This window comes from Phocoena phocoena, chromosome 2, assembly GCF_963924675.1.
Source record: "Phocoena phocoena chromosome 2, mPhoPho1.1, whole genome shotgun sequence".
Taxonomy (NCBI): domain Eukaryota; kingdom Metazoa; phylum Chordata; class Mammalia; order Artiodactyla; family Phocoenidae; genus Phocoena; species Phocoena phocoena.
In genome coordinates, this window is record NC_089220.1 from 45136545 (window position 1) to 45159222 (window position 22678).

Here is a 22678-nt window from a genome sequence, read left to right on the forward strand (position 1 = left end):
AATTGTCTATTTTTTGCCTTTTTAAATATTGAGTAGATGATCCGGGCCATTAGGTACGGGCCTGTGAAGGATCCTGTCAGAATACAAATGAAACATGGAAGTCTGAAAACTTAAGAAAAATTAAATAAACATCCTTTTGTTTGAAATGGTCAGAGAAAATTATTTCTCTCCCTTAAAAATAAATCTTAAACTTTCAGGAACCATTCAGGTTTAGTATAAGGTCTACTTTGAAAACAGTTTAGGGATTTTGCGCTTTTTGGGCGTACTTTTATAATCCTATGTAATTGTATTAAAATAGACCAGATAAGACTAAGAGGCTGGAGCAAAGAGCTCAGCTTCAAGACCTAATTAGGTTGTGGAATCAGCCGCATTTGATGGAGAGGTGGAGATTAACAGGGAGGGATGGGCCAACAGGAGTCATGGCCCTTGTTCCCAAGTGGGCAGTGATTGTCTTTCACTAAGATGAGGAGACATTTGTGGGGAGGGAGAGTTCAGGGTTTTTTTGTTTTATTTTTGTTTGGGTGGCACCGTGCAGGCTTGTGGGATTTTAGTTCCCCGACTAGGGATTGAACTGTGGCCCTCAGAAGGGAAAGCTTGGAGTCCTAACCACTGGACTGCCAGGGAATTCCTGAGAGTTCAGTTTTAATTTCAGTTTCCCAATTGCTGAGTTTGTTGGTGGTCACTGTACATTACTTTAAGTCTAGTGTAGGCAGTTATGAATTTGGGGGTATGGAACTTGGGAGAGAAGCCCTAGCTGGAGAGAGAATTTAGGGCAGTCATTAATTTACAGCCTGCCAAAATAATCCTTGAGAATCAGTGGTCTTGATTATTTGACCTATGAGCCTAATTTTTTTTCTTCTGTAGTTTACAGGCATATTCAAACACTAGTTACTCTGATATAATCCTCCAACCCACCCTATTTATCCCCACAGAAAAGAAATTTGGAGTCATCTAACCATGTTAAATTCTACCTAGTTCAAATTCTTTAAGATACGGCCCAGAGAAGGGGTGGAATGCTGGACATAAAAATTTATTTTTCAGAAAGATACAACTTTGATTTACACGTTCAGTACAGTTGTTTCCACTGGTTAGCTATTATTGGTAAAGTACTTATCAGATTACTATTAAACGGATTTACTTATTAATCCTTAGGTGGGTACTGAAATTCTCTCCATTTAACAGTTAAGAACACAGGCTGAGAGAGGTGAGGAATTTGCCCCGAATTACACAGCTATTAAGAAGGCGGGTGGGCCAAAATTCAACCTCGTTCCAAGACCCAGTTCCCTCACCCAACTCTGCGGTTGTTTTAGCCAAATTTAAAAGCATCCAGAGCGAATGACAGAAATTCCCTCATTGTGTTCCCAGTCTGTTTAACCAGAATCCTTAGGGCATCGTATTACTATTTCTTGCACGAGCTGGAGGCGTTAACGTGTACCCTGGGCGTGATTGAGCCGCTGATGACATTCTGTTGGGCTGACTCGCCCCTCTAAACATAATTCCTGCTTCAGAAGCGGCCGTCCCCGAGCAGTCAGAAAAAGCCACTGCCCCTTCGACCCTCGGCGGTCGAGGGCTGGGTGAGGCCCGGCGAGGGTCTCGCGGGACTCCCGCCGCGCTTCCGGCCCCTCCCCAGACCCCGCCCAGGCCCGGCCTCCTCCTCGCCCAGGATGCACCTGGTTGAAAACAAAATCCCACGTGACTGACTCTGCTCTCAGGCCATCATGGCGTCTCCCAGTGGGAAGGGATCCCGGGCGCCGGAGGCTTCTGGCTGCGGGCCCCAGCCCGTCGCCCGGGACCTCGTAGACTCCGTGGACGATGCGGAGGGGCTGTACGTGGCAGTCGAGCGGTGCCCGCTGTGCAACACCACCCGCCGGCGGCTGACCTGCGCCAAGTGCGTCCAGAGCGGCGATTTCGTCTACTTCGACGGCCGCGACCGTGAAAGGTACGGCAGCCGCCACGGCCCTATGGTTTCTAACCCGGGTGTCTCCACCGGCTCGGAAGCTGGAGCCTGGGGCCTGAGTTTGGGCCCTGGAGCCCAGCGAGAGGAGGGGGAGGTAGGGAGGGTAACTGTTTTGCGCCGGCGCTTTGTTCCCAGGAGACAGTCGGGGATGGAGGCCAGAAGAGAGAAGATCGCCGTTTCCCGCTAACCCACTCGAGAGGAGTCTGACCTCACGGTGCTCTTGGGTACTAGGGAAGAGGGATAGATGGTGGTTGTGGAGAGGTCTTCTCCTATTACTGCCATAGAGTTGGATTCTCGGTACTTTGTTCCACTCCAATTCAAATGCTGGGTTTAACCTTTGTTTTCGAAAGCACGTTTATTCTCTAGAGGAGAGACCAAAGGAGAATCAAATAACTGGTTAAGAGGGATTCGGGCCCTGGTAGCCTGTGTCACAGGTGGATCTTATCAGACATGCTTACTCTAATGTGTGAACTAGGCTAGCTAGTTCCTCCCTTTTCCAAAGATTGTTTTAGATGCCGAGGAGTTTGGGTATGTGTTTTGGCTTTGTTTTAAAATCCAGATTGGGAGCTGCAAGCCCTTAGTTTAAGAGAATTCAAGAACGCGTTTTGGCCTTGTTTTGAAATTTAAACAAGAGACCTGCAAGTCCTTGGTTAAGATAATTGAAAAATTAGTGTGATTAGCTGCAAGGTCTCAGGCCCAACTTCTGTTTCAATAACTTAGTGTCAATGATAGTAAGCCAACTAATTTTTTCAGTGCAAAAGTTCAGGTATTAATTAATGTACAACAACCCGGTAAGTTATTTTCTGTAACATACTGCTAAAGAAACTGCACAGTACCTTGCCCTGGGTCACACAGATAATAAGTGTGGGGACCAGAATTAAATTCCAGGCAGCCTGAACCCATATGCCATGCACTTAACCCCTGGATTATATAACGGCTGTATTTGGAAGTGTTTTTTGAGTTGCTGACAGTCCTCTCATCATGAATGGAGTTCATTTCTTTTTCTTTTGAGGAGATTTGTATGATACAGTCTTTTAGTTCATCACTGTGTCTCATTGATGTACTTGATGACTTTAGAAACTGATGATGTAATAAGTAATAGCTTTAAAAATTAATACAGTTTTATTATAAGAATACTAGGTATGAGATGGAAATGTCTAACTGATGGAGTTTATCATGGGTTCAGTTCTGGACCCTCTTCTCTGTATACTTTTTCTTAGATTCATTCCCATAATTTAAATATTGTCTATATGCTGAAGACTGCCAGACTTGTATCTCCAACCCAGGCCTTTGTGAAATCAAGAAAACAGCTGCATACTCTGTATTTAAATTTGTAATGAGAATCTCCATCTTAATATGGCATACTGAATTCATGATTATCCATCACAAATCTGTTCCTCTCATGCTCATTCCAGCCCAGTAAATGGTAACCTCACTCTCTGGCACAGGCCAAAAAACCTTCCAGTCTTCCTTGACTCCTCTCTTAATGCCACCATATATAATCCCATCAGCAAATCCCATCCACCCTTCAAAACCTATCCTAAATCCAGCCGTTTCACTCCCTCCTGGTTTGGTCCACCAGAGGATTATTGCCTCTTGAGTTCCTGCTTCCACCCTTTCTCCTTTATCGTGTAATTTCCATATTGCAGCCAGAGTAACACCACTCCTCCATTCCTCTGTTCACATCTTCCAGCGGTTTCCTGTTTTACCCAAAGTAAAAAAAGGCAAAGTCCTTATCCAAAGTTCTGTGTTGTCTGTTCCTCCATTGATCTCCTATTGCTTTTCCCTTACCCACTCTGCAATACCATCCTGGCCTCCTTGCCAGTCCTCAAACATACCAAGAACACTCCTGCTTCAGGACCACTGCAGTCTTTTTTTTTTTTTTTTTTTTTTGCGGTACGCGGGCCTCTCACTGTTGTGGCCTCTCCCGTTGCGGAGCACAGGCTCCGGACGCGCAGGCTCAGCAGCCATGGCTCACGGGCCCAGCCGCTCCGCGGCATGTGGGATCCTCCCGGAGCGGGGCACGAACCTGTGTCCCCTGCATCGGCAGGCGGACTCTCAACCACTGCGCCACCACGGAAGCCCAGGACCACTGCAGTCTTATTCAGACTGCCAGGACTCTTTTCTTCTAGAAGTCTTCAGGGCTCCTTCCTTTGATTCCTTTAGGCCTCTGCTCATACATTAGAGGAACTCTTTCTTTGGACGATTCAACTGAAATAGTAACTTCCTTTCCCACTTAATCTGCTTTATTGTTTTCCATAGCACTTATCACCGTCTTATGGTTTACATATTAATTTGTCTAACTGCCCCCTGCTCCAGTGATGTAAGCTCTGTGAGAACAAAACAGTTTCGTACTCTGCTGTATCCTCACATAGTAGAAGCTTAATAAAGATTTGTTGAATGATTGGGTCAATCTACCCTTCCTTCCCAAACTTAGTATGATTCTGGATCACTTCATTATTATAAATCACGACCCATTTGTCACTAAAGCCAGAAACCCGGGAGTTATCCTAGCTTTTTCCTTTTTTCTTACTCCGTGTATCCAAAATATTGACAAGTCTAATTGGATCTGCTCCAGAGTAGATCTTGAATCTGTCTACTTCTAGTCCAGACCACTATCATTTCTCTCCTGGCTACTTATTAGTTTCCTTTCTTTTACACATACAGCTCCTCCCTAGCCTCCCTCTGGCCTTCACACAACAGCCACAGTAGAAATGTAAATCAGATAATGTCACTGTTTGCTTAAACCTTTTCAGTGGGTTACAACTTTATTTAAAATAAAATTCAAGCTCCTTACTGTGGCATATTAAGCCCCATGTGATTTGGCTACTGCCTACCTTCTAACTTTGGCTGTAAGGTTGAGTTTAAAATGTGATCTTTGGATTCAAGCTGTATTGAATTGAATCCAAGCTCCACCACTTGCTATGTGATTTTGAAGTTTCTTAATCTCTCCTGTGCTTATTTCATTTTGAAAATGGAGTATCTAACTTCATAGGTTTCTGGTAGTGATTACATAAGAGCATGCACTGAAGTACTTAGCATGATGTCTAGCATGTATTACGTACTCAAAAAATAAACGCTTGCCATGTACCCTCATGTTCACAGCTCAGTGGTTGGGCCTTCTCTCACATCCTCAGACACATGAAACTTTTCCACCCGTGGGTCTTTTTCCTTGCTGTTCCCTCTGCCTGGAACACTGTTCCTCCTGATTGTCACTTTTCCTTTCATGTCTCAACTTAAATGTCACTTCCTCAGTGAGATGTCCCTGACCTTCACTAAGATAGGTCCCCACTTCCATCTCTCCCCCCCCCCATTTCTGTCACAATACTCAATTCTTTCATGGTATTGAGCATGGTAAGTGGTGTTACTTTTTTGAGGAAAGTAACTGCATCCAGAATGTAGTTCCACGCAGGCATGAATTCTGGTTTTGTTCAGTTGGATCCCCAGAGCTTAGTGCAGCGGCAGTGGGTAGCACACAATAAGCAGATTGTTGAAGGAATGGTAAAGGCAAGACAACTTTAGAAGCTGAAATACAAATTATTTTCGGAAGAGGGATGTGTTATAGTGGATTTCTTTTTACTTTTCCAAGCAGAAAAGTGAAAAATAAACACCAGAACCATTCAAAATTTAGAAATGAAAAAGAAATTTTAAGGTTCAGGGATAACAGACAGCTTCCCTTCACTTTCTTTCCATCGTTCCCCGTTCTGAACCTTGTATTCCTAAGGAAGAGGAGTTTGCTTGTTTGTTTTCCTTTGTTCCCAGAACAGTGCCTAGCATCTAATAGGATGTGAGAATCTGTTGAGATCCAGGACCACAGTCCTAATGGTCAAATCAGTTTTACTGAGCTCTCATTGGGTACAGTTATCTGCATAAAATATTCTGGCAGTTACAGAAGAGAAAGGCAGGTCTCTGCTCTCAAAGCTTTACACTGACTACTAATAAGCCTTAAATTTCTTGGGCCAAAGGTTGATTGTGAGATACTCTGTTGTCTTCAGTATTTAAGAAAAATTTTGCTTTCAGACTCTTTTTTCCTTTTACTTATGAAAAGCTCCTCACTAACTGTGGGAAACCACTTTGAAATAAAATGTGGAAGCTTACAGCACAATTTAAATACTCTTGTTTAACCTCTGATTCTTTTCAGTAAATTAGCCAGATTAGCTGTGCCTATAAGGATCTTGAATGGGATGTGCATATCAAAGTTCTTGTGAATGTAGATGTATTTTTTTCATGTTTAATTAATAGACTAGCTGAATAAATAGTTTGTAATGGTTTAGCAGTTCAAGGAAAATTAGATATTAAAGAACAAATCTGTCTCCCAATAATTAGTTCTTTTGACTCCTAAGAAGGGAACATGCATCTTTACATAATTTTGTGGACAGTATGAGTTTGGCAGTTAGATTGAAAAATACCTGAATGCGCTACTTTTTTTGTTACTGTTCAGTGGGAACACTTCCTTATAACCTTGGTACCCTCCCAGCACTATCCTTTCCTCATCTTCCACCTTGGCCTCAGTCCGAAAACAGTGCCCACTTTCTTCTCTGCTTTTTCATCTGCCTTTTGATGTGTGTGCTTCCTTAAGAGATGAAGAGGAATGATTTTAAGCAGTACTCTCAACACAATCTCCTTTGGATCTTGTACTGGAGAACATTTAAAAATTACAGGTCTTGGACTTCCCTGGTGGCACAGTGGTTGGGAATCCACCTGCCAATGCAGGGGACACGGGTTCGATCCTTGATCTGGGAAGATCCCACATGCCGCAGAGCAGCTAAGCCCGTGTGGCACAACTACTGAGCCTGAGCTCTAGAGCCTGTGAATCACAACTGCTGAGCTTGCGTGCCACAGTTACTGAATCCTCTGCGCGCCTAGAGCCTGTACTCTGCACCAAGAGAAGCCACTGCAATGAGAAGCCCGTGCACTGCAACAAAGAGTAACCCCTGCTCGCTGCAACTAGAGAAACCCCGTGCACAGCAACGAAGACCCAAAGCAGCCAAAATTTAAAAAACTAACTAAATAAATAAATTTATTAAAAAAATTACAGGTCTTTTAACAGGAACATAATTTTATGGATTATACATTTATCTGACACCAAAAATAAGACTGCTACCCAATAGATAACAAGTTGAAGTAATCTTTCCACTCAAAACTGAAAAAAATTGCTTACCAGTTTATGATAGTGTAGGAGTGTTACAGGGAACATAATCTGAGGATACCCAGGAACATCTGCCTGCTGGTTTAGGAACCAGTTATTTTAAAGTGTGGATCAAAAAGAAAGGCAAAATTTGTGAGCGTTTGGGTAGTATTGCTTTTCTTTCTTTTTTTATTTTTTGCGGTACGCGGACCTCTCACTGTTGTGGCCTCTCCCGTTGTGGAGCACAGGCTCTGGACGCGCAGGCTCAGCGGCCATGGCTCACGGACCCAGCTGCTCCACGGCATGTGGGATCTTCCCGGACCGGGGCACGAACCCGTGTCCCCTGCATCGGCAGGCGGACTCTCAACCACTGCGCCACCAGGGAAGCCCAGTATTGCTTTTTTTTAAAAAATTTATTTTGGCTGCATTGGGTCTTAGTTGCAGCATGCGGGATCTTTTTAGTTGCGGCATGCAGGTTCCCCGACCAGGGATCGAACGCAGGCCCCCTGCATTGGCAGTGTGAAGTCTTACCCACTGGACCACCAGGGAAGTTCCTGTATTGATTTTATATGTACCCTGCATCAGGAATGATGCAGCACTACCTTCACTGATGAGTTTTAAGAATATATGCTACAGTTCTACCAAGAAACAGAAATATGGGCGCTAAACAAATGGAGAGGTGGGAAAAAGGACGAGCAAGAAATGTAGATGTTACTAAACATTTCAAGGGGACGACACAGCCAACATCCAAAAAACTACCCTTTAGACATCTCTGTTCTGCCCTCCAGTATCTTTTTGGTTGTCAGTCACTGTAGCTAATAAAAATATTGTCATGGGATTTTGATTCTGGACCCACATTTGTATGCCCCACTCAGCAGAATAAAAGCTCTATAGGTAGCTGGACTCTCCATCGTTAGACAAGGGTTTATCAACCTGAGTTCTGCTTGGTATTGTCTCTCAAGAAGGGTCACAACTCCCATCCCATGCAGCTTATTAATTGTATTTACACCAATACATGTGGATCTGCTAAGAAAATGTAACTTTTGTTTTCAGTCAGTGTCAGTGGCTACTCTTAACATTATGTGTACCTCTTAGAATTTATAAAAGAATTTCACATTTATTATGTCATTTGTTCCCTACCACAAAACCGTGAGTTATTAATCTGTTTTTAGAATGAGGAAACTCAGAGTAGTTGTTCCTTACTTATTGCTGGGCTATGCTAATTCTTAAATTTACCTCCAGATCTGAAATACATGTATAAGTAAATAAATAAATATTCAATTTAATACGTTAGTAAGATTAAGTGCAAAATCACTCATTGCAATGAAGAAAAGGGAAACTAGCCTATATTATGTGCTAAGTGCCTGTACCTGATGCTTTCACATTTATCTTATTTAATCCCTATAACCAAATAGGATAATCACTATTCCCATTTTACAAGGGAGACAATGAAACAATGCTCTGCTTCTACTTTCTCCTAATCACTTAACCTTCATTCCTGCCAGTGGAGTATGTTTTTACTACAGTTAAGCCTTGAACAACAGGGGTTAATTCGCCTGTAATTTAGTCAGCCCTCCTTATCCGCAGTTCCTCCACATCCACAGATTCAACCAAATTCCGACCATGTAGTACTGTAGTATTTACTGTTGAAAAATATCTGCATATAAGTGGACCCAGTCAGTTGAAACCCACATTGTTCAAGGGTCAGCTGTGTATTTTCTCATACCTAAATATTCTAACATAAGATAGAAGAACCATTCTGATAAGGACTGTGTTTTTTCATATTGCATTTGTCCATAAACATTATATCCTTAAATGCCTAAAGAATTTAAGGGAGAAAAATTTGATGGCTAGTAATTCTTGCTGTGTTAGTATCCTAGTTCAAGAAATATGCAGTTCTTTAACCATTTCTGCTTAAATAAGGGAGATTGCTGTGCTCTTCTCCAGGTGCATCTGTGCTCTCTCTTCCCCAAGAGGCCTTTCTGCTTTATTTCTAGAGCCAGAACCATCGTTAACTTTTCACCAAACCTGTATCCAAATTCGAGCTGGGGATAATTCTCCACCACTGACCTAAAAACTGTTAATGCTCATTTTCTGCTTTTAGATTTAAGGAACCTAAGGAATATAATCGGTGTCAAGAGACCTAAGGACTTTAGATACTTGTAGGGGATTGTGTATATTTTTATAGTGGATATGATCCTCAAAGGCAGAGCTTGAGAAATTTTAATTGATTGAATACTGTCTTTTTTTCTGATTATAAAAGTATGTATGATTATTGTAGGAAACTTGTAAAGTACATTAATACCTAAAGAAGGAAACAGATTTTGCCCATATTCTCACAACTGTTAGTGTTTTGTTATATTTGCTTCCAGCCTTGTTTATATGTATGTGTGTGCTTGTAAATATATTTTTTTCATTTGGAATCATACGATGTGTATATAGTTTGATGCTCTGCTTTTTTGTTTTCTTTAACCCAACATCTCATAAACACATACTAATGTCTTTGTCTACAAAAATATTTTGATGTCCTTCATGGCAATATGGTGTCGTCTGATAATCATTCTCCTTTTGGACATTAAAGTTGTTTCCAGTTTTTGCTATTATGACTAATTCCACAATTGGCATAAATCTTCTTCGTCACCTCTGATCTTTTCCTTGAATTGCTTAACTGGTTCAAAGGGTTTGCTAATTTTTAAGGCCCTCAATGGCATATTCGAAAGTTTTGTGTTTTTTGTTTGTTTGTTTTACCTTTCTTAAAATACGTTAGTAGTGTTTCTTGGACTTTTCTATTGCCATTACCCTAGGCACAAAGGATGAGGGAAAGAACTGAGAAGGCGGATGGAGGGATTAGAGTTATTTTATGAAAGACACTAAGTAAGTGGTCAGTAAGTTGTAGGTGTTATGACGATGTTAATGATCATCTAGCACAGAATTAATAGTAGGATCCCTGACAGAGTGCATGCCCAGGTGCTACTTTTCTCATCGCGTGGGACAGACTTAGGTGACCAGTCCCACCTGTAGCCACATCCACTGAGTCGCCCAGGACGACGTGTGGCCATGGGATAGCGTGGAGTGATGAGGGTCACACTCTTAACTGATCCTTATCAGCAGCACGCTCCTGTCCCTGCTGTCCCGCTGGTGTATCGAGGTTCTCTAGGGCAGATTAACTTCTCACCTGTGAAACAGCAGAATTTCCTCTGCCTATAATGCCTTCCTTCCCTTAGCAAGGCCACCTCTAACCTGTCCTCAAGGGGCAGCCCAGGCAAACGTGACTGCTGGAGAGCTCCCTCTGAAGCCTGAGCTGGGTTGTGTGCCATCTCTTGTAGCACTGTTGACTACAAGAGATGGCACACAACCCAGACTCTGTATGACCATCTGCTCCTAGTTTTCATCAGTCTCTATCACGGGGGCACTTTTTAAAGTCAGCTTAAGGGAGTACTTTTGTAGGGAAGAAAAGCAAATATAAGTCTGGAGGAATTTGGTAAATAACAAAGAAGGCATTTTTAAATTGGGAAGGAAAATATAAGAAATAGTGTTGTAGGGACTTCCCTGGTGGTCCAGTGGCTAGGACCCCGCGCTTGCAACGCAGGGGGCCCAAGTTCAGTCCCTGGTCAGAGAACTAGATCCCACATGCCGCAACTAAAAAAAAAAAAAAAGGATCCTGCATGCCACAACGAAGATCCCACATGGCGCAACTGTGACCCGGCTTAAATAGATAAATAAGTAAAGAAAGAAAGAGGGAGGAAGGGAGGGAGGGAGGGAGGGAGGGAGGGAGGGAGGAAGTAAGGAATAGTGTTGTAAAAGCCCTGATGCATGGTATAGGTTTACGAGCAGATTCTTTTCGGAAAACAATAGAAAACTGTAGAGCCACTGAACAACAACAACAAAATTGATAAATGTATCTGCATAAAATTTTGGAAAATTTGTAGAGCAGAGACATAAGTAGTCACCAAGCAGATTGAGGAAGAATAATTTCAAGATGTATGAAAGGAAATAGATAATTTCTCTAATAAATAACCCTTTAAAAAAACTATAGAACTTCCCTGGTGGCACAGTGGTTAAGAATCCACCTGCCAATGCAGGGGACACGGGTTCAAGCCCTGGTCAGGGAAGATCCCACATGCCGCAGAACAGCTAAGCCCGTGCGCCACAACTACTGAGTCTGCACTCTAGAGCCCATGAGCCACAACTACTGAAGCCCACGTGCCTAGAGCCCATGCTCCGCAACAAGAGAAGCCACCGCAATGAGAAGCCTGCGCACCACAATGAAGAGTGGACCCTGCTCACCGCAATTAGAGGAAACCCGTGCACAGCAATGAGACCCAGTGCAGCCAAAAATTAAAAAAAAAAAACAAAACTATAGAAAAGTTAACAAAGGGCATAGGGGGATAATAAAAGAAAAGTAGCCAATAAGATAGGAAAAGGTGTTAAACATTTCTAACTGTGAAATGAAGAAAGGCAATAAATTAATTGTGAACTGTCTTTGAAGAGAGGGAATGGGAGGCCAGTCAGGTTAGCAAAGAGTAAAATGGGCAGTGCTGCGAGTAAGAAAACAGGTTGGTAGGGTTGTAAATATAACATGAAATGATTCCGAGGAAATTTAAAGATAACTGCCAGGAGTTGCCGTGTAAACCTAAATGCACCCGGATATTCATTTCTAGCATTACTGATAATAGTGAAAATTTGGAAGCGGTGGCAATGTTCATCAGTAGGTATTTCTGTAAATAAATTATATGATGTCCATTCAGTGAAATTCTGTGTACCTGTTAAAGAATGAGATAGGTCTTTATGTTCTGAAGTGAAAAAAGATACAAAACATTTTAAGTGATAAACCTAGCTTCAAAGACAGTATATAAAAAAGGCCTTTCTCCCCTTCCTTTTTCTTTTTTCTTTTTTTTCCTAATCTATCTCTGTGAGTCCTGGGATGGAGAATGCAGAGGATGGATGAGGCACTGGTGAGCAGTTGGCTCGCTGACCAGCTGCATTCGTTGATAACCATCTGCTTTTGCTTTGTTCACACCACCTATTTTTCATTTCCTTCATGAAGAATGACATTACTCATGAAGTGTTTGATACAGTAGGAACTGTTATCTTCTGTTTGTTATTCCTGCTGTCCTCTGTATGTTTATGTTTTAAGTTTGTTGCTTTGTTTTGGGTTTTTTTTTTTAAACAAAACCCAAGAGAACTAACCAGCTTGATATAAAGCTGGACAGTGTTATCATCCCAATTTGTTTTAGTGCAAAGTGGCATTTTTTACAACAGATCTGATTTATAGCCCCTAAAAGCAGGATTTTATCCTTCATGTCAGTCCTTTGTTTACACAGGTGGATGAGTCTTGTGAGTTTGTCATCTCCTTCAGCTTATCGGAGCATGAATCACCACATTAGGTAGAAGTAAATATCACATTCGTTTCTCATTTTTGATAGAAGGAAATGGAAGCATATAACAAGTAACCTGTCTAGTTCACAGCCAGTTGCAGAAAAATGAAAGATTAGATTTCTTAACGTTCTGTAAAATGCTGTGTCATAAGTTGCAGGCACCTAGTAAATGCCTGATAAATCAATTGATGAATCTATGAATTTGTCCACATTCCACACTGGTTTCTGAGTTTTCTAATATTGTTTCATGTAGTTACCACCTTACTGGCCATTGCAGTGCTACCCAGTACAACTTTGTGCAGTGATGTTCTGTATCTATGCCATCCAGTAAGGTAGCCCCCAGCCATATGTGGCTATTGAAATGTGGGTAGTGCAGCTGAGAAACTGAATTTTTAATTTAATTTAGTCATGTAAGTATATAATTCTGTCACATGTGATATTATCTGATTTGGTTTCTTGTTTAATATACATTGTACATTTTCAGTGACTGACTATTAAATGGTAGGGTCATAATTAGACCATTTTATCCCTTCCATTTAGAAGTAGATATCTGGGTACGTTTCAAATGTGGGATTATAGAAATAGTATGTTAGAGAGACTTTTATGTCTGGATTATTTTAAGGAAGAGATTTTTAGGGCTGTTATGGTTCTATTAAATTGTTTTCATTTTTTCACGAGATAGCCAAAGGCCTAATCTTGGACTCCACACCATGTTACTGTAGCATGTGGCATTACCTTTGTTTTTTTGAAAGTAGTGAGCCACCATTAGCTCAATTCAAAATCAGTTGCATGATGTTAGTCATACATTTTTTTTTTTTTTTAACCTAAAATTCTTATTGAGCAACAAGTCATTTTAGGTACTCGGTAGCCACATGTGCCTGATGGCTACCGTGTTGAATAGCATAGACCTAGAAGATATGAGTATCACTGCTAGCCACCTTCAGCTAGTTGACATTTATAGAACTCTGTATCCAGCAGCTATAGAAAACACGTTCTTTCAAGTGCACGTGGAACTTTGACCAAGACGCGGCGCACCATATGCAAGGCCATAAGATAGTCTCAAATCAAAAGATTAAAATCTCATAGAGAATATTGAGACCACATCAGCATTAAAGTAGAAAAATAACAGTACGTTACCAAAAAAACCATATATCTGGAAATTGAACAATATACTTCTAAATAATTCATTGGTCAAAGAGGGAATTTGATGGAAGATTAGAAATGTCAAACTAAGTGGTAAAATACACGATATCAAAATGTTTAGGGTTTAGCTTAAGCAGTACTTCTGGAGGAAATTTATAACTCTGTATACTTATATTAAAAAGGGAGAGGCTTAAAGTTGATGATTTTAGTTCCTACCTTAAACTGCAAAAAAAAACAAAAAAGCAAACTAATCCCACATAAGGTAGCAGGAAGAAAATAATAAGGGTAGAATAGTGACAGACAGCAAAAATGAACTGCAATGTGATATTCTTTCCTTTTGATAACTTTTATTAAGTAAATTGCTAGCCCGTAATGACTAGCAGTAAAATTAGTGAGAAAAAAATTGTACTTTAAGAATTATAAGGAACCAATTTATAAATGACAGTAGGGTTAAATTAAGCTTAATAATTACAATTATTTTTATAATGGAAGCCTCTGTTTTCTTGAATTCCGATTCATTTTAGTGCTCTGATTTACCTGTTTTGGAGGACAATTTAACTTAGGGGTGAAAAAAACCTATAGGCATATTTTATAAACCCATGAAAGAGTTTTAAAGCTGAGAATTTGAACTTAGTTTTAAATAACCAAATGGCAAGCAGCTGTGTGCCATTGAGAAGATACGTTCAGGACAGTGACATTTCCTGATGAGTCTGCAGAAATGTTTGGCTCTCAGGAATTTGCATAATCTCATTCAACTGAAAAAAAAATAAACATTTAAATAAAACACTGAATTTTTTTCTTACAGGTTTATAGACAAGAAGGAAAGGTTAAGCCAACTTAAGAGCAAGCAAGAAGAATTTCAAAAAGAGTGAGTTTTCATTTTGTTTTTTAATTTGTGGAGGTTGTCTTGTCACCACATGGTTTAATTCAGTGCTGTGGTATGCATACATGTGGATTGCTAATTTATTGAATTTAGGTTACAAATCTCACCGTGTGAAGAGCAGTACATCTGGGAGAAGCAAAATAGGAGAAATGATCAAGTTTCTAGAAAACACTGGGATCAAACCTGGTGCCTGGTTCACAGCAGGCAGTGACTGGATGGATGAATCAAACCGCTGGCCCTGATAATTGACGTATTGTAAATGGGTCCAGGACAGAAGGCATATTAGACTAGCAGTGGTGGCTCTTGTAGGACATTATTGCTTCTGTTTATCTTTATTCTTCTGTATCAGGGTTTTGCAAAGTGTGGTCTGCAGAACATCTACATCAGAATTCATTAACTTCGGTACTGGTTAAAAATGTAGATTCTTGGAATCCTGTCCTCAGATATCCTGATTCAGTAGGTCTGGGGGTAGGCCCAGGAATCTGAGTATTAATGAGCACCCGATGAATCTCTCATCCTCTGGATTTGGGAATTGTCCTGTAGAACCTTTTATCCCAAACTGATCCAGTCCCTATTCTCCATACACACTCCAGACCTGATTAACACATTTATGAGTACATGAAATCTTCAGAGATACTCTGCATTAGAAAAACCTGCTTAGATTCATTTAACTCAGTCATTTCTCTAACTTACTGTATCATGGAAACTTATTTTTTCCTATAGAACACTTCATTCCTTAGAACAAATTTTTGCCTAATCTGGCTTATGCCTTTTTTAAAAAAAAAAAAAGTAATTAATTAATTTATTTATTTTTGGCTGTGTTGGGTCTTCGTTGCTGTGCACGGACTTTCTCTAGTGGCGAGTAGGGGCTACTCTTCGTTGTGGTGCACAGGCTTCTCATTGCAGTGGCTTCTCTTGTTGCGGAGCACGGGCTCTAGGCGCGCGGGCTTCAGTAGTTGCAGCACACGGGCTCATTAGTTGTGGGTCGCGGGCTCTAGAGCACACGCTCAGTAGTTGTGGTGCACGGGCTTAGTTGCTCTGCGGCACGTGGGATCTTCCTGGACCAGGGCTCGAACCTATGTCCCCTGCACTGGCAGGTGGATTCTCAACAGCTGCACCACCAGGGAACTCCCATGGCTTGTGCCATTTTGCGGGGAGCTGACAATAGCATTTGGACCATGAATTCTCTTGTAACTATCATTATTATTAATTATGACTGATGGAAATTATTGATTATGATGGAGGACAAAGGCTATGGCTGTTATGGAAGTTTATTGTGAACGTTTATAAAAAGGCTCTGAGCTGTATTAAAAATGCAGAAGGAAGGAGGTGAGAAAAAAATTGAAGAGAGCAGGGAATCTGGAAAACATTTTTCAGTGCTTACATCCCACTTTGGTATATCCAGCTGTTTCTAAGACCTTATTTTAAAAAGTTGTTGATTTTGCATTTTTGAGCTTCACCGAATTCATTATTTTAAGAGCATATTTCCTTTGTCTCTTCTCCATACAGAGTGTTAAAAGCTATGGAAGGAAAATGGATAACAGATCAGTTGGTAAGCTATAAGAAGAATTTAAATAATATTCTTTACACTTGAGGTTACATGTTTTTAAATTGGCAGAACTTAAAAAATCATTTTGAATTTAAATTTATTTTTGATCATTTTTTGGCAGTTCTCTGTGAATATATTCGTAGTGTGGGCTTCTCAGATATTTCATCCAGGTACCAAAAACAGGGTTTTGGCAATTAATTATGGAACCACTGTAAGGAATAATTATGAAGTCTGGTATTGACATAAAGTTATAAGAACAGTGAGGTGTTCTTTTTTAAAAAATTACTCATCGTAAACACCTACTTTGTAGATGGGTTAATGATTGAATGTGAAAAATAAACTCAAATATTAAAAGAAAGTATGGGAGAGTATTTATATAATCTGGGGGTGAGCAGACCTTTATAAGCCATAAAGGAAACTATTTGACACACTACATAAAAGTTTAAAAGTTCTATATGTTAAAGACCGTAGCAAAGTGAATATAAACTGGGAAAAAAATGAGTACAGCATATGAAAATAAGGAGTTTGATTGATTATACTTTTATTCACTGTTGGTGGGAGTGTATATTGACATATTTGTTTGGGGGACAATTTGGTGGTGGCTTGTGGTGTTTTTAATGCACATGTGGTATATCGGCAATTTTCCTCCTAAGAAAATATGCATGAATGTAGAGATTTATGGATAAAGAGGCTGATTGTCTGCATCATTGGTAGTAAAGTTAATATATAATCTAAATACTCATCAAACAGAATGAGATGATTATGATGCTGTGTAGCTGTTGAGAAGAATGTGGTCAGTCTACATGCACTTGTATGGAATGATGTCCAAGGTATATTTTTTAATGAAACAATCAAACAAAAAGCAGGCTAGAGTAAAGTATGATTCCATTTGTGTATGTGTTTTAAATACATATCTTAAAAAATACATATCAAATTTTAATTGAGATCAACGCTGAACAGTGGGAAGTAGTCAGGTTAACAATCTCTTTCTTCTCTTTTGTGTTGCTTAACTTTTTTCATAATAATAATCATCCTTCATAATTTTTAAATGATACTTATAGAGATGTGATACATGCTCTGCTTATGCTCTGAATGTTATATAAACAAGTTGTATGGAAAAAGGTTATAAAAGGCTGTTTATAAAGAATCTCATCCCAGTTTTTCTAAGTTCTAAGTTTTCTAGTTTTTCTATCAAAAATTTAAATATTGATTCTTAAAGACTAATACCTTTTAAAAGTAAAGACATCTCATTTCCAGTTTATTCCTGAATCCATCAGTTCCCGTGCATGTGTTCTCAGATGTTTCTCTCACCCCACTGGAGAGGGGAGAGTTTTACCCACTGAACATTCCTGTAATCTACTCTGTATCTTGTGCCATCAGACTACTTAGACAAGTGTGAAACATTATAGGCATTTGACTGTTGTTGTACGCTTTCAATTATCCCCGTTTATGGAGGCATTATGGAATAGATAAATAATACTTTTTTAAAACTAGTAGGGCAGATTTTTACTTATCCTTTATTCTCTTTGGAGAAGCTGTACCTAAATCCTGGTAATATAAAATTGCAGTTTCATATAACTTTTTGAGGCTTTTCAAGAAATCTTACCTGAGTTATAAACTTAAAAAAAAACTTCTGCTTTATTGCAGTTTTTATTATTTTGCGAGTAATATTTGCTTATTGTATCGGTGAGATAATACAGTTGGTGGTCTCCTCAGTAACCAGCACTGAGAATTTAGAGCAGCACATCCATAGAACTCTCTGATGATGCAAATGTTCTCTGTCTACACTGCCCGATATGGTAGCCATTAGCCACTTGTGGTGTTGACATGTACCACCTGACGTGGGTAGTGAGAGTAGGAACTGGATTTTTTTTAAATTTCATATAATCTGATTGACTTGCAGGTAACCACATGGGACCTGTAGCTGTATTGGGCAGGGCAGGTTAAGAGAATATCCTTCAACACTTTTCTCTGTACTTATTAACACATAAAAGAACTGTGTGGATTTCTCTCTCTCTTAATTTCCTAGCAGCTTCTGCACTGAACCAGAGTAACATTTTTTTCTTTTTTGTAATCCACTAGTTACAAGCTATAAGAAATATAATTATACTGATCTTTTATTCATTACATTTTCTAAGATACACCTCAAAATAAGTAGTGTCCCCAGTAGATAATCATATTAGTCATTAGAGACCAACATTTGTGATATTTATTTCATACCTTTTTTAAGAGATGGAAAATGATGTCCTGCAAGATGAGGATTGAACAGCTGAAACAAACTATATGTAAAGGAAATGAAGAAATGAAGAAAAGTAAGTAATTTTCCACCTCTCTCCAGCCCTAATAAAGGATGGACTGATGTGGAACTTCATGCGATCAATAAACAAACTAGAGAGACAGAGGAAGGGAGACAGAGAAGGGGTGGGGGGAGGCAAGAGCAGCATGGAAAAGTTTACTGCTTGCCTTTCTTTTTGTAAAACATCTGTATAAGGAATTTATATTTTTTTTTCAGAGATATGTATATAAAACATATATCTGTGTGTATATATATACATACACATATGTCCATATATACATATACACATGCACGCAAATGTAATGACCTTTAAACCGCTACATTTCTCAACTTAAAAAGTTAAGGAATGTATGTGTCCCGTTTCCCTTCGCTGACAGGAAGCTCAGAGTCAGTCTTGGTAATCAGGTATAATAATTGTTAGTTCACACCAGAATCACAGAATATAAGACTCAGTGAGTCTTATACATATTTTAATCTGTATTAATCTTGCATTACATTTGTGTATTTCATACTTTATCAAAGGTGGTTGTCAAGTTTTAAGAGTCCTCTTAGAAGTCCTGTGTCTTTAGAAACAGTCCATGGTGGAACTTCCCTGGTGGTCTAGTGGTTAAGACACCATGCTTCCAATGCAGGGGGCATGGTTTCAATCCCAGGTCAGGGAACTAAGATCCCACATGCCACGTGGCCAAAAAAATAAATAAATAAAAATAAAAGAAAAAGAAAGAAATAGTCCATGTATTTCTGAAGATAAGTGTTTAAAGTTTAGAATGGGTCGTCATCATACCTTGTAAATCTGTTTCTTGTCTACTTATTGCTTTCAGAAGCAAGTATTTTATAGTGGTAGGTAATGGTGTAAAAGCTGTCTTTGAAAATGTTTGTCCTAGTAAAGTGCTTGCATAGAGTTTCACAGGATTAATAAGCTAGAGAAGCATGGTAGCTGGGTGAAGAGCTGCTCAGAGCTGCAGCCAGCCACTCTTCCACCGAGTTTGGCCTGCACTCTCCAAAGGCTCTGGGTCAATAGCAGTGTAGGGACTCATTACTTACCATGGGTTCACCCTCTTTCCCCTCCTCCCTGGATGTTCGCAGTAGGAGTTTGCCACCAGGCATCTGTGAACCTCCTGAAATTGCTGAATTGACTGAGCTTGGTGCATTTCTCTGATGAGCAATTTTAAAACTTTGGTCAGCTCTTTTTAATAGGCTCCTAGCCCCAAAATACAAAAGCAACAACCATGGAAAATAAAAGATATGGTTCTAAATTAGTGGACTCCATAACTGTGATTTCCATCCCTAGCAAAACATTGGAGTCACCTGATAACCTTTTTTTAAGATCTAGAGAGAGAATCCTGGGACCTACTTTGGACTTAGGAAATTAAAACCTCATGCATGGGGACCAGGGTCAATGGTTCTTAAACTGTCTCTAGTAAAAGGCCACCTTATTCTCTTTCATTTCCAATGTGTCATAAACCGATACCAATACTTTTCTAAAATACCGTAAAATTAGTTACTAGAAAAATGATTGCACACTTGGATGTCATGGCAATGTCACATAGCCATATCAAAGAAAATAGTTTCTAAACTTAGTCTATATTTCTGTACTCCTCTTGTCGGGTAAAAGTTTGCAGATGGGCCAGATCCATAGTTCATACTTTGAGTAGTAGCACTACTCTGAGGACCTGCCAGGCTCAGGAACCACTGCTCTTTAGGACGTAAATACAGGCTGGTTGCCACCCACTAGACCAGACTCACAAAATTTTACAAACAATTTTAAGGGAGTTAATGGATTCCAGAAGCTATGAATGGGCTCAAGTCAATGGATTAGATTAAGCACTTGCTACTCAATAAATAGTCTGGTTTTTTTTAAACAGAATCTTGTTGAAATATCAGTTATAAACTATAGAGCCTGATGAATATTTTCTCCAGAATCTTTTGATTTAAGATGTCATGATACAGAATAATACAGTATAGATAGGGAAGTTGGATTGTATTTGAAATTTCAGAGTTGAGTTGATCTGTTACTTGTCCAAAAAAGCAAGAGTGGATTACAGACGGTATCCAAATGTTTTTTGTCTTATTTATTTATTTATTTTTGTTGCGTTGGGTCTTTGTTGCTGTGCGCGGGCTTTCTCTAGTTGTGGTGAGCAGGGGCTACTCTTCGTTGTGTTGCGCGGGCTTCTCATTGCAGTGACTTCTCTTGTTGTGGAGCACAGGCTGTAGGCGCGTGGGCTTCAGTAATTGTGGCACGTGGGCTCAGTAGTTGTGGCTCGCGGGCTCTAGAGCACAGGCTCTGTAGTTGTGGCACATGGGCTTAGTTGCTCTGCGGCATGTGGGATCTTCCTGGACCAGGGATCGAACCCGTGTCCCCTGCATTGGCAGGCAGATTCTTAACCACTGTGCCACCAGGGAAGTCCCCAGTATCCAAATGTTTTAATGTTCAGGGGGAGATAGCATGGAGAGAAGAGTAAATTAAATTGAGTCTGCACTAGTGCAAGTTGGGTGACTGTGATGATTTCCTGCCACCTACAAGGGGTCCTGATATGAAATTGGAAAATGTCCTTTAAAAATCTGACCACCATATGGCTTAGGCCATGGCTAGACAGATGCATTTGAGCACTTGTAGAGAGCTCAGTAGAGATCATGAAAATGAATGAACTTGCTGGAAAGTGTGTGATAGAACCAGAGACTTAACCTTAAGGACATTCATATTGGTCAGGAATGGTGAAGAGACGCATCTGAGGAGGAAAGAAAACATAAGAAACTTTCTGCCTGCAATGAAATAACCTAGGTTCGTTGGTCCTCAGTTGAAGAGGGTGGTTTCGGTCCACACATTTATCAACTGCTTCTCATATCCCAGTCAGGAGACAACAGGCTTCAGTTGGACCTGGTATAAGCAGCTACGAGCCATGTGCTATAGGTGAGGTACACACACATTACCATAGAGCTCCTGGGAGCAAGAGGTCTAGGGAGTGTTTATCGAGGAAGCCTTGAAGAATGAGTACAATCTGGACATTAGGAGAATAGGAGAAAATAGTGTTCCTAGAGAGATGTTGATTTGAACAACAGAATGGAGATAAATATTTAAGGAATGACTTGTCTGGCATCCATCCATCCATCTGTGCGCTTACTTAGTGTGTTTATTTGAAGTACCTAGTAATTGAATGAGACTGGAATGAAGGGTGTGGAGAAGGGAACTGTGGGGTGTGTACCAGTTTGGTGGTGGCTGGGAGGCTGAGAAGTTTGGTCTGTGTTTGATCGGCAGAGGAGAATCGCTGAGCACTGGCTGTACTTTATGAAGACTGAGCCAGTGAAAGAGGGGGTGGAGGTGTGGAGTGGAACCAACTAGAGACAGGCAGAGTTTGGGTGAGAGTTAACCAGGATTGTGACAGTGGAAATGAAAAGAAAGACCTAGATGGAAGGAACTGTAGGACAGCTCATGGAATGGACCATCAAGAGATTGATTTAGGGGGGCTTCCCTGGAGGCGCATTGGTTAAGAATCCACCTGCCAATGCAGGGGACACGGGTTTGAGCCGTGGTCTGGGAAGATCCCACATGCCTCAGAGCAACTAACCCGTGCGCCACAACTACTGAGCCTGCGCTCTAGAGCCCACGAGCCACAACTACTGAAGCCCGCGTGCCTAGAGCCCATGCTCTGCAACAAGAGAAGCCACCGCAATGAGAAGCCTGAGCACCGCAACGAAGAGTAGCCCCCGCTCACCGCAACTAGAGAAAGCCTGCATGCAGCAATGAGGACCCAATGCAGCCAAAAATAATAAATAAATAAATTTAAAAGAAGAGAGAGGTTGATTTAGGACAGGTCAGAAATAATTGTGAAGTAGGGAGCCTGGCTTAAAATGTGTCAAGAGGAAAGATAATGAGCTTGGTTTTAAACTTATTTGAGCCTCTTAAGTTGTTCCTGGGTGTCTGAGATTTTACAGCCAGTTGTTGCTACACTAGAGAAGTTTAGCTACAACCTGATCTGTTTGATAATACGTCTTGGGATCTAGAACCTGTAGGACCTTCATAAAAAGAACATACGTTGGGAAGGACGAGTGTCTCTCTGTTTTCTCGTTGTATGGCCAGGCTCTGGTTACCCTTCCAGTGGTTAAAATGCTGGTGTATGGAAGGTGCTCGCACCCTGCTGGGGGCGCTGCACTCCACTGTGACTTTTCAGGGCGTTGGTCTGTTTCTTTGCTGCATGACCACCTGCCGTGAGATTATCCCTGGACTCTCTGAATGTAGCCCAAGGGACACTTAATAGTTTTCTAAGGAAAATCAGATAGCCAGTGAATTTTTCAAACTTAGAATTAGATCTCTTTTCTGCCCAACATGGCTGCTCTTCAGTGCTT

General features: G+C 40.5%; 1 protein-coding gene across 1 annotated transcript in view; it reads left to right on the plus strand.

Moving 5' to 3' along the window:
* The first annotated feature begins 1718 nt into the window (after positions 1-1718).
* The window catches only part of ATG14 (autophagy related 14), a 39158-nt gene continuing 18198 nt past the window's right edge, over positions 1719-22678 (plus strand). Inside the window, exons 1-4 of the mRNA XM_065872230.1 lie at positions 1719-1939; positions 14412-14474; positions 15999-16041; positions 18269-18350. Of these exons, the coding sequence (XP_065728302.1) occupies positions 1719-1939; positions 14412-14474; positions 15999-16041; positions 18269-18350 (409 nt within the window). The remainder of the gene's footprint in view (positions 1940-14411; positions 14475-15998; positions 16042-18268; positions 18351-22678) is intronic.